The sequence below is a fragment of the Schistocerca piceifrons genome, chromosome 5 (genome assembly GCF_021461385.2).
Source record: "Schistocerca piceifrons isolate TAMUIC-IGC-003096 chromosome 5, iqSchPice1.1, whole genome shotgun sequence".
Taxonomy (NCBI): Eukaryota; Metazoa; Arthropoda; class Insecta; order Orthoptera; family Acrididae; genus Schistocerca; species Schistocerca piceifrons.
Window position 1 is genome coordinate 596,254,611 of NC_060142.1, and position 12,646 is coordinate 596,267,256.

General features: G+C 41.3%; 1 protein-coding gene across 4 annotated transcripts in view; it reads left to right on the top strand.

The window, feature by feature from the left end:
* Positions 1–640: 640 nt before the first annotated feature.
* LOC124798136 (GPI ethanolamine phosphate transferase 1) overlaps positions 641–12,646 on the top strand; it is a 260,616-nt gene continuing 248,610 nt past the window's right edge. For all 4 annotated transcript variants that reach the window (XR_007016923.1, XM_047261405.1, XM_047261406.1 and 1 more), the window contains exon 1: positions 641–1,044. Coding sequence is in view for 3 of the 4 variants with exons in the window: in XM_047261405.1 (XP_047117361.1) it covers positions 833–1,044 (212 nt within the window). In the remaining variant the exon portion in view is untranslated. The remainder of the gene's footprint in view (positions 1,045–12,646) is intronic.

The following is a 12,646-nucleotide window of genomic DNA, read 5'->3' on the forward strand; positions in this document are numbered from 1 at the left end:
CAGTTGGACAATACGGACGTTATCATGGATGCTCTTTACAAAGTATCACAGTTTGTAAGCACAATAAAAGAAAAGCAAATTGAAATTTCCAAAATTATATACCTATGAATATGTGTCTTATATCAACGGAGAGTCTTTCGTCGTTTGTGCAAGGCAACTCGGAAACGTACAGGCGTTTGGTGCAATTCATACCACAAACTAGAGTACTATTGACAAAATTAAAATGGTGACTTACCGCATAGCATCTTCCCGATTTTGTCGCAAAAGAAATATTTCACAGAAAAGAACCACAGAGCTCCCGTGTCGTCTTCTCAACAAATCGCAAATCCTTAGCGATTGATACCTATATTCAAAAAGCCCTCAAAACCGTTTATTCATTTGTTCTGTACAGAGCAGCCAATGCAAAGTCATAAAGACACAAAATATAGTGGTACATCTAGTGCAATTACACGTCTGGTTAGTACATTTAAATAAGCACCAGTAACATTTATTTCAAACTGTATATTTTTTAAAATATCAATAACTAATATTCAGATCTTCTATAGATACTATGTTATAATATAAAGGGGCTGGCATTTTGTTGGCGGCCCTCCATTGTTCAAAGCTTCTAACATCGTAGGACGGCTGGATGCTTTAACATGTAATGTCTATGGATTGTTGTGATAATGTTTCAAGGCGTGTTGTTGCTTTGGTGTGCAGTGTAAATAAATACTGGTTGTGGTGTGGATTGTCATGGTCACCATTTGAGACATGAATGCAGAGTGTTCAGTACTGTGGTTCGATATCTGCTTTGCAATAAATCAAGTAGTGTTACTGAGTAATTTCCAAAACGATGAACGTAATACTTCAAGCTTTACTTGTTCACGTTGTGTTTCTTGCGTCAATTTTTGACATTTATTTTAAGTCGCCTATAGTGAGAGGAATTGAACCAAATGCTACTACACGCTATGCTCCAGCAAAGAGGCTGGTTCTTTTTGTCGCTGATGGTCTTCGATCAGAAGCTTTCTACAAGGCTTGTGATAATCTTGATTCTCCTTTTCTAAAGTAAGTCTGAAACATTTTATTCGTAAATGTAAACTAGATAGAATTTTATCACTTTCTGTTACTGAAAACCCGACGACCGGCAAACAGATATTTTTGCTAACTTTTTTGAACTGTCTATTTGACAAATCATGTCATAACTGATTCTGGATGCTTGGGACCAACGAAAAATATTTTTCGAACATTGAATGGTACTTGTTTTTTTTTCTATCTTTCATGGATTATGTGCATGGAGTCTTTCCAAGGTATGTAAGTGCCAGCTAGTACATGAAAATAGAATATTTTCATAGACCACTACACGATGACTATTCACTTCAGTGATTTTAGTGCCCGGTTACTTTACTATTAATCTATGTTTATAGTGGGTTACCAAAACACACAATAAATTACACTCTCGATTAAAAGTTGTCCATGAGTAAATGTAATGCCAGTTTATTTTTAAGGTTAGGTTCCTGTCCATCACCTGCTTTAATTTACTGGTATTTTGGTTGCATACAAATGCATAATTTTGCTCGTGTTTGTGCCATTGCAAGGATCATCATGGATGTTGAAGATAATTCTTGTTCTTAGTATTATATTCTTGAAAGCTGTTTTCAAATTATTCTTGGTTGTTCATTACCATAACATCAAAAGAAACTAAACCATTTTGAGGCTGTCGTTAGAATACTAGAGCAAATGTAAAGAATAAATTGCTGAATTGAAGCAAGAAATATTGTCTGATATAATATCTGGTTTTCAGTTCATGTTGCTGTCAATGTGAATAGAAAACAATCTTGAGCAGTGCATATTGCCTTGCCCCCAAATTTTACTGTTACAGTCAAAATTACATTATATACTCCAAGCCTGTAACAGTTCATTAGTGTAAAATTCGAAAAGAAAACACTGTGGTTTGAAATTTGCAGAAAAAGACAGGATTTATGTATCACAGTTTATCAATATTTCCTGCAGTGCTTTCACTATTCCTTGTTGTACTGCATTAATTTAGTGCAACTGCTATTCATTTTATCATAGAAAGAAAAAGTTCTTTTATTTATTTACTTGAAATAATTATTTTAGTGAACTGTAATTTTTGTTTTTTATTCTATAGCCAGTTTATTGGGTCATATACAGAACATGGACAGAAAAATTCTGTTGTTGTCGTTTTTTCCTCTATTGTTCTGTCCCTCTCTGTCTTTCATTGTTAAGTTTAAATACCTTTACAGTATTTGTTTTGACAGTCACAGCTTACCAAAGATGTTGGAGGAAGTCATTGTGTGATGAGAGAAATTTATTCAGTGCTCCAGTGCTCCAAAAATTAACATATAATACCTTGTTGTTGTAATGTTGGATGTATCCCCCGCCCCTCCCAGCACCACCTAAAAAACCATTACTCTGTATTTCTCTTCCCAACTAGACAGATTGTAGTTCCTAAATTTTTATTATGTTATGCCTCTGATTAGTGAGTAAATGGCCAAAGATCTTTATAGTAGCTTATTTCCCTTCTTTCTGATCAGTGTTAGTATAGTAATGAATAGTATGGTTAACTTTTCCTTCTGATATTAAATACGAGGGTGTAACATATGTTTCTGAAGTGTAAATTGTTCTTGACGACACTCTTAATAAAGGTGTAAATTAGTTGTCAGACAGATATCAGTATGCCTAGGAAGCTAAAGAATTGTCTGATAATATGTGTAGTGTGCCATCTGTATTCAAAATTTCTGCTTAGTGTCATATCACTTCTTGGGTGAAACGTTGCCCTAGAATAGTACACATACAGCTGTCTATAAAAGTGTGTTGTGGGTTAACTCCTTATCAATATTTAATCACGTTTATCCTCATATGTGTTATTAACTGGGGAAAAGAAAGGGAAAAAAGTCCATGTATGCAAGGGTGAGGTGGAAGTTTTGAGGGGGTGACATGCCAATTCCATATTTTTTGATCTCACTAGCATGGTTGGTGATAGATCTCATTACATTTCATAATCAGGCTTAGGAGTTGGGGTCTGAGTGTGAAAGGGATGGCTTGTGACAACAATTGGAAACAGATGCTATTAGTATTGAATCTACGATTTTTTTGGGTTATTATACTGATGGATGGTAGTCGCAGTGCCATTTAAGTGTAATTTTAATTACATAGAAACTTGTTGAATGCAGTGGAAACTTTTAGATGCATTTGACCTTGTCTTTATGTTCCCAGAAATCATTCATCTTTCAAAGCTTAAACATTCATACTGAAACCCCCATTTGCAATAGAGATTGGAGCCAGTTATAATCAGGTGGCATAGTTAGTTAGTTGCTCCAGAAACTGCAGAGTTATGCTAGAATATACACTTATACATTTATCATATTTATTTGCTCAAAAATTTATTAGGGTCCTTTCCTTGTGGGAAAACTAAATGTTGTTAATCATAAAGTTTTGTGTTAAGTTAGTATTAAAATATGTAAAAAATAATTTAATGTATATTGTTTTGTACTCTCGAAATCAATGTCAAGTGGATGGCAGAACGTAACATCATTATTATTGCATTATGTTTTAAGATTTCTTCACATTCTGTTAGTTTGTAGAATGCAGGAAAATGACCCCGTAAATTTTTTTGTGCAAACTGTAATTAGTGTGAAGTGTTTTTGCCTTCAAATTATTATTCTAGGAATATACTACAATGCCCTCCGTATCGCTCATATAGGGATTGTGAGGACAAGATTAGATTAATTATACTGTGCATGGAGGCATTTAAATAATCATTCTTCCTGTGCTCTGTATGTGAATAGAATGTGAAAAAGCCATCATTACTGGTACAATGGAGTGTACTCCATGCTAAGCACTTCACAGTGGTTTGCAGAGTGTAGCTGTAGATGTAGATACACTATATGATCAAAAGTATCTGGACACCTGGCTGAAAATGACTTAAAAGTTCGTGATGCCCTCCATTGGTAATGCTGGAATTCAATATTTTGTTGGCCCACCCTTAGGCTTGATGACAACTTCCACTCTTGCATACATATGTTCAATCAGGTGCTGGAAGGTTTCTTGGGAAATGGCAACCCATTCTTCCCGGAGAGCTGCACTGAGGAGAGGTATTGATGACGGTCAGTGAGGCCTGGCACGAAGTCAGCATTATAAAACATCACAAAGGTGCCCTATAGAATTCAGGTCAGGACTCCGTGCAGGCCAGTCCATTACTGGGATGTTATTGGCATGTAACCACTCTGCAACAGGCCGTGCATTATGAACAGGTGCTCAGTCATGTTGAAAAATGCAATCACCATCCCCGAATTGCTCTTCAACAGTGGGAAGCAAGAAGCTCCTTAAAACATCAATGTAAGCCTGTGCTGTGATAGTGCCATACAAATCAACAAGGGGTGCAAGCCCCCTCCATGAAAAAAAAAAATGACCACGCCTTAACACCACCACCTCCGAATTTCACTGTTGGCACTACATACACTGGCAGATAACGTTCACTGGGCATTCACCATACTCGCACTCTGCCATCAGATTGCCACATTGTGTACTGTGATTCGTCACTCCACACGTTTTTCACTGTTCAGTCATCTAATGTTTATGCTCCTTACACCTTTCGAAGCGTGGTTTGGCATTTACTGGTGTGATGTGTGGCTTATGAGCAGCCGCTCGACTGTGAAATCCAACTTTTCTCACCTCCCGCCTAAATGTCATAGTACTTGCTTGCAGTGGATCTTGATACAGTTTGGAATTCCTGTGTGGTTCTCTGGATAGATGTCTGCCTATTACACACTATGACCCTCTTCCCCCCCTGCAGGTCCGGAGGTTAGAATAGGCCCGAGGTATTCCTGCCTGTCGTACAAGGCGAGTAAAAGGACTTTCACACATTTCAGCCTTTTTGTGATGGTCCTCTGTAGAGTTAGACCTCCATTCTTCAGAATTTTCCTGAAGAGCGAGCCAATTGGGGAAGGGCACCTTACAAGGTGCATCGTGTCCATCGTGCATTGAGATCTTTAGCCCACTTTCTCGTCGTCGCTTTGCAGTCCTGCCCATTCTCCATCTCTTGGGCGAGGACACCTTCCTGGGTGTGTTTCCTGCCATGCACTATGCAGTGTTGATTTCTGCTTCGATGATGACCATGGACTTCTTTGCACTTGATATCCAGCGCGGTAGCCAGTCCGTTATGGTGGAGCCGCCATGTACCCTGGTGGTTGTAGCCCCCTGACCACACAGGGATCACTCTGCTGATGCCTGTGCCATTACTTCCCAAGGGGTAGATGTCCAGCCACCTGGGGCATCGGGACTCCCGGCAATGGCCATCCTGCCAGGTGGCCTTTGCTGAGGCTGGGTGACGCCTGTGGGGAGGGCCCCTGGTCGGAGTGAGTGGCATCAGGACGGATGACACAAGATGAAGTGTAGTCCATCATCATCTCTTGCCAGTGGTGAAACACGAGCAGTCTCTAAGCAATCACGAGGTCAATTCAGCGCACAGAAGTATGACCCCAAATCGTTCCCCTCCCTGGCCACACCATGGGAGGAACGTCAGGCTAAGGATGGCAGTGGATCTTATGTGCCCCGGTACCTTGTATGTTCGAGAGCTGATGGGGAATCTTTCATGACGATGAAACCTCAGTTTTTTGTTGAGCATTTAGAGGACAAGTTCGGTGAGGTGGAGGGTTTGTCTAAAATGAGATCTGGGTCAGTCTTGATCAAAACAGCATCCTCTGCCCAGTCACGGGAGTTACTCACTTGTGACAAGCTGGGGGATGTTTCTGTAACCGTCATGCCCCAGAAGAGCTTAAATATAGTCCAGGTATCATATTTCACAGAGACCTTCTTTTGCAATCCGATGATGAGTTGCATACTAATTTAAAGCGGAGAGGTTTACATTTCTTCCAACATCAACTCTGCCAACCCAGGTCACCTCTCAGAGCTGGAAGACTACACATGCCCCCTTGATGGTGGGGGGGGGGGGGGGGCATTTCCCTCCCTGTTGCTCCTGCACCACCTACTTCAGGAGCAACAACCCCCCAACCATTGGGGACATCTGTCCCCACTTCTAAGCCAGAGAATCGTAAGTCTTCTCCGGCTTCTCTCGCTAGGAAGGGGTCTCTTGGATTACTCCCTTCCCAGGTTTCTTCTAGTGGGAAATATGACACCCGCCAGTGGCTGAAGAGCCCAAAAGCAGCTGGTCGTAGGGCTTCATGCTCTTCCTCAGTCCTGGAGACTGAGCCAGTGAAGTCCTCCCAGCCAGGGGAACCCAAGGAGCAGCAAGAGAAATCCAAAAAGAAAACCCCCTAAGACCAAGGAAGTTGCGGTGGCACCCACACCACCGCTACCTACAAGGTCTGCGGCTGAGGATGGGGTGGAGATTTTGGTGTCCGCTGAGGACCAAGATCTTGCCAGACCCTCAGACACAATGGATATAGACTGCTGCGGTGGCCCTGTGTAATGTTAAGCGTTTTCATGGACTTAATTGTTAAAGAGTGCTGGTTCTGCTTTCTTGCAGTGTCGATGTCTTCTACTAGCACCGGACGCTTCTCCGAAGATTTCACTGCTAGGAAGGGGAAATTTTCACTCTCTCACTCTCTCTCTCTCTTCTTATTTAAAAAATATGCTACTCTTGGAATATCATTAAATGCACCAGAACATTTTTATTTCCACTTTGTACAAAAGAACAACTAAACTTTATTACATAAGCCCACACATTACCGGGCACCCAGAATCAGTTAATTGCACATTTTTGAACACAATTACTACATAAGCTATTATGGTGGCTGACTATCCATGTCCAGTCCACGTACTGTGTGTGTGTTGGGGCTTATGGGCACTCAACATCGAGGTCATCAGCACCCTGCCACACATTAAAAGGAACGAATGTGGACAGACCTAATAAAACTGAAGCACACACTCAAAGAAAGCAGGAAAAGAAGGAAAATGCTACATAAGAAAGGAAAACCTAAGGAAAGGGAAAACACAGCATCAAGAATGCCACAGGAAATGGTCATTGGCTGGCCACTTACATAAAATATGGGCAAGCTTGTCACACAGTGAGCAAATTAAAATCCTCTTCCTAAAATCTTTGTAAAAACATTTGACATGGCACAGAACTTTAAAACTTTAACCACATTCATCCGAATGTTGCCTAAAAGAGATGGCAGGTCCGCTGGCAAGTCAGCCGCGGCCCGCTGGTCATAAAATAAAACACAATCCAATAAAACGTGGCGCACAGTGACCTGGACGAGTGAGGAGAACCTCGTCCCGTCGATGGGGCTGAAATGAAGTACACCACACACACGTTGTGGGCTTGACTATACGGAAGTTATTGTCAGTCACTTCCAGCCAGTCATCCTCCCACCGACGCATGACTAGTGAGCTCAACAGCGAGGGGAGTGCGTGCAGGGGGATAGCACACTGAGATACTTGTGGATCGAGACACGCCTCCTTGGCTGCGAGATCTGCCCTTTCATTTCAAGCAATGCCGACATGCCCCGGAACCCAGCAGAAAGCTACAACCTTCCCCAGTTGCTGTAGTCGGAGGAGGGCATCCTGGATGGTCTGGACTATTTTGTCTGCCGGATACAAACGTTGCAATGAGTGAAGGGCACTGAGTGAATCGGAACAGACAAGAAATTTAGGAGAGGAAGAATGTCTCATCAGCTCCAGTGCCCACAGGATCGCAGACAATTCTGCATCAAAGACAGTAAAAGTCTGAGCAGTCGGACCTTGAGGACACGATCCAGAAAAACAACTGAGCAACCAACGGAATCCCCTTGTTTCGACCCATCCGTAAAAACAGCTACACAGTCCACATACTCTCAACAGCAGTTCGATGTCTAAAAAACAGTCACTATCTCGAGTCATTCCATTTGTTTTTCAACAACACAAAGTTACTCTTTGCATCCGGGCCCGGGCCGTATTTAATTATTCTCTGCAGTTTGCACTGAACACTTGCCAGCACCGCCGAATTATCTCCCTTCCACTTTCGCCTGCACAAACAATAAATGGGTGCAGTATCCCATGCTCATCCTTATGCCCTGCTTTAAAATAACGTGTGTTTGAAACGGCTGGAACACAAGTGTCTCCAGACTTTAATAAAAATTCTGGGAGCACTACATATCCCTCCCCTTAGCTTCAGCACTAGTTATTTTGCACACAACATATATTTTAATAATTTTTTTCTTAACATTTATCTTGTTACTTTGTACTACATAAAAACATTAGGTACAAAAACTCTCTTCCATCTCCGGTATTTCATTAAGCTGTTAGTAACATCTTTCATAGACGTAGTAGTATGATAAACTAATAGTACAACAAGTATTAGCTATTTCCAATAGATTTATCTACTCTTGCTTCCAGGATTGAGCCAAAATAAGTCCCTCCCCTTAGCCAGTTTCAAAGTTCAGGCGTTATTCTGAGTCGAGTCTTTACTTTTTTATTTTTTTTATTTTTTAGAAGCTGTTGCAATGATAACCATTGATTTTCCGGGTCTAAGAAAAATTAGTTGTACTGGGGTTTTCTCTTTTTTCTATCTCCTCGCGCAGGACTCGCCTTTTCTATTTAAAAAATTTCAGAATTCAAATTTACCAGGAGAAACTTTCCACTACAATCTCAGGTCACTATGCTACCCTTTCCCTTTGGGTTCCAGTCTACGTAATGGTTGATACTATGAAAACATCTTCTTCCTCATCCTTGGGTAGGTACACCCCTTCCATTTATACTAAACTATGGTACAGGTCAATTGCGTTTTTGGCGCCCCTGCCCGCACAGTATAGGCCAGCCTCCTCTGGGTCTGCCTACCTGCCTCTCTTTCTCTCATTTCATCTACATCGGATGCGCCCTCCCTATCTTCTCTAACAATGATTCCTAGTCTTGCCTCTTTCGTACTCCTCTGCTCACTATTTTATTTAAAATTTCCTGGTAAAATTTCTATCTACCTCTCCTTTGCTCCTCCTGAGTCCTTCAGCCTACCTGCTTAAATTCTTCGCTTGTTCATTGCTTACAGCTCACTTATATAGCCTTAATAACTAAATATGTTTCGTCCATGGTTGTAACTTTATTTCTTTTCATCGGGCTATTCGGTCTTCATAATCATATTATTCATCAGAAGCTTATTTGACTTGATATGTCTGGCTTAATATCTATTTCTTTTTATCTCCATTCATATTACTTTGTACTACTATAGCTATGAACACATGTGGATATACACTTCGTCCCCCCTTGTTCCTTTAGCTTAAGCTTACTATACCATTTCACTTGAGATGTGTAACCTTCATTACTTAGCACATGTGCTCGAGCCCTTCCTGAGCACTACCTCCCTCCTTATCTGCGACGGTTTGTTACATCTCCCTGTGTATTACTTGTCTGCGTCTTTGTATTTAATTGTTTGAGTGTGGAAGTGTGATCGTGCGTCCTGATTCTTTGGCCCACTAAGGTTCTTAGTTGAAGATTTTTAGAAATCACGGAAAAGAGAAGGACTTCAGCGATAGAAGTATATGAATGTGGACAGAGGGAAAGATGGATTGGTACTCTTAAGAGAAGTGAGAGAGGAAATAAAAGAATTTGTTGCTAAGACCGAAGAAAGAAAGAAGACAGCCCCAAAGACAGGAAACCCTTCCCATCCCCCTTCCCCAGGATCCCCACTTCGCCGGTACTTAAGTGAGAAGCCGGAGGAGGTATGATGTTCGACATCTCCTGCGGAATGGACGTTCTCACCATCACCTTTGAAGTCCCCGAAGAAAAGATCTTGGCAACTCCTATGGAATGGCAATTGATGAAGAACCAGTCACACTTGTCTGTGAGGTTTGTATGAAGGGCGTGGTGTGTAGGTCGTGTCTGTGCCTATGCTACCCACCCCTTTCAAAATTAGATATAAACCCTCCCCTATCACATCACACTTTACAAAAAAATAAAACATTCTATAAAAATAGAAATCATATACACTATAATCAAATAGTTATTCAGTTAGTCATTTCACTTTATATTTCATATACATGTTCAGTTTATGCCATCTAGGTATCATTCTTCCTAAACAGTACCATCATATTATATCTCCTGTTAGAATGTTACCCTGTTAGTTTTATCTCATGCTTAGAGGTTACTGTTTATTGTGACTCCTTAAATTAGTCATAATCGTGTAGTCATAATTGGTCTCTTTGAATACTATGATAGGATAGCTTAAGGGCTCTAAATAGATTGCAGGATAGTCGAAGATTTGAAGGGAGTTTGGTGTAGGAAAACTAATATTGGAAGTAACACCGAACCCAACTCGGGAACCGGCGGATGTCACTCCGCCCGTTGACACAGAACGTCAATGTCCCTGAGGTTTTTGTACATATCGTTTTGTATCCTTAACATTATTGGCTTGGTTAAACTGTTTTAAGAAATGGGCGGGGTGTACCTCCCCGTCTGGTTTGAATTTAGGAAACTGTCTCAACAAGCCTGAATTTGATCCCCATTGCAAATCAGTTATCATGTCCTTATTTAATATAATATTTTGGGAAACTGTACCTTTCTCTAGTTTCTCCTGCATAAGCTTGAATTCTTTCTTCAACTTTTCTGTCTTTCTTGGTGTTACCTAAATTGGAAGTTACTATTGGCGAAGAGATATCAACACCTAGTTTCTCTTCAACCTTTCGTCCTATTAATTCTTCTACTTGTTCTTCTAAGCCATTCAAATTTATAAGCTCTGCAGTCATTAACTTTTCTTTGAAGTTCTGTTCTACGGTTTCCACATCTGATTTGACCCCTGAAATTTGCACTTGTACTAGAGGGAGCAACTTATCTTGTTTCTGGACATTGGTTTTTAGCGTAGTTAATTCTTGTTCGACCACATCAAACGTAACATTACGTACATTTTGTCGTATTTTTCGTTAAATTGTGTTTCCAAATTACTACATTTACAGTCTACATCACACTGTAATTCTTGAACTAATCCTTTTAGTTTAGCTTCATTTCTTTGTTCTAAATCCTTAAATAAAATATTTGTCTGTTCACTCAGGGAATCGGACAATTCTTTTTTCCATTCTTGCATCTGATTACTTAGGGTATTAACTTGAGTCTCTTGTTTTGTGTTTTGTGATTCAAACTGCGCTTTGATAAACCTCATTAATTCGCCTAAATCTGGCCCGTGTTTTTCAATCCCCATAGCCCCAATAGACTGTACGGATTGAGGTTCCTTTTCCATTGTGTTTTGTTTTGCCTTTAATCTAGTTATAATTAAAAGTACATTCGCTTATTTCCACAACACCCCACACTTCACAAACAATCAAAGGTCAGTAGTAGCTCACCCGGCATCGGTGGAAGGCGACATCGGCGTAGGTGGACGACGGTGTTGGCTTTTGTGGACGGCCACGTCAGCATTAGTGTGATGCGACGTCGGCGTTGTTGTATGTCGGTGTTGGTGAACGTCGGTGTTGGTGTATGTCGGTGTTGGTGTACTTCAGCGTTGGTGTGCATTGGCGTCGGCATTGGTGTGTGTCGGTGGCGGTGTGCGTCGGCGGCGGCGTGCATCGGCGTCGGTGTGCGGTGGTGGCACGGCGTTTGTAGACGGCGGCATCGGCAATTTGAGACTAACTGCAGTGTTGTGCGATTTTCTTGATTCCCTTAATCATTTCACCTTTTATCAACACGATATTTCTGGATAAGTATCGTGGAATCGCTCTTCAGCCTCTCTGTTATCGGTTGCTATGGCAACTCCCAAATTTTTTTTTCTCTTTCTTTTCTTTTTCTTATAACTTCTTTAATATTTTCCCTTCTTTCTCAGGCCCTATCACGGTCGCCACGTTCTTGCAGTGGCCCGGTGTAATGTTAAGCCTTTTCCTGGACTTAACTTGTTGAAGAGGTTTGCTTTCTTGCAGCACCGATGTCTTCTGCTAGCACCGGATGCTTCTCCAAAGATTTCACTGCTAGGAAGGGGAAATTTTCACTCTCTCGCTCTCTCTCTTCTTATTTAAAAAATACGCTACTCTTGGAATATCATTAAATGCACCAGAACATATTTATTTCCACTTTGTACAAAAAAACAACTAAACTTTATTACGTAAGCCCACACATTACCAGGCACCCAGAATTAGTTAATTACACATTTTTGAGCACAATTAATACATAAGCTTTTATGGTGGCTGACTGTCCACGTCCAGTCCACGTACTCTCAACAGCAGATCAATGTCTAAAAAACAGTCACTATCTTGGGTCACTCCATTTGTTTTTCAACAGTACAAAGTTACCTTACTCTTTGCAGCCGGCCATGGGGCTTCCGGGCCATATTTAATTATTCGTGGCAGATCGCGCTGAACATCTCCCTTCCAGTTTTGCCTGCACAAACAATAAATGGGTGCAGTATCCCATGCTCATCCTTACGCCCTGCTTTAAAATAATGCATGTTCGAAACAGTTGGAACACAAGTGTCTCCAGACTTTCGTAAAAATTCTGGGGGCACTACACTGCTCAGGCAATAGATCGGTGGCAGCAGGTTACTCTGAGGTGTAAACTGCCTCATTGAATGTTCCATGCCTTCCCAGTCTCACGATGTCACTCTCCAGTGGAATTGCGGCGGTTTTTTCCAACGCCCGGCTGAGCTACAGCAACTGTTAAGCTTTACACCCGCTATCTGCATTGTCCTCCAGGAAACCTGGTTCCCAGCAGTGCGGACCCCTGCCCTCGGCGG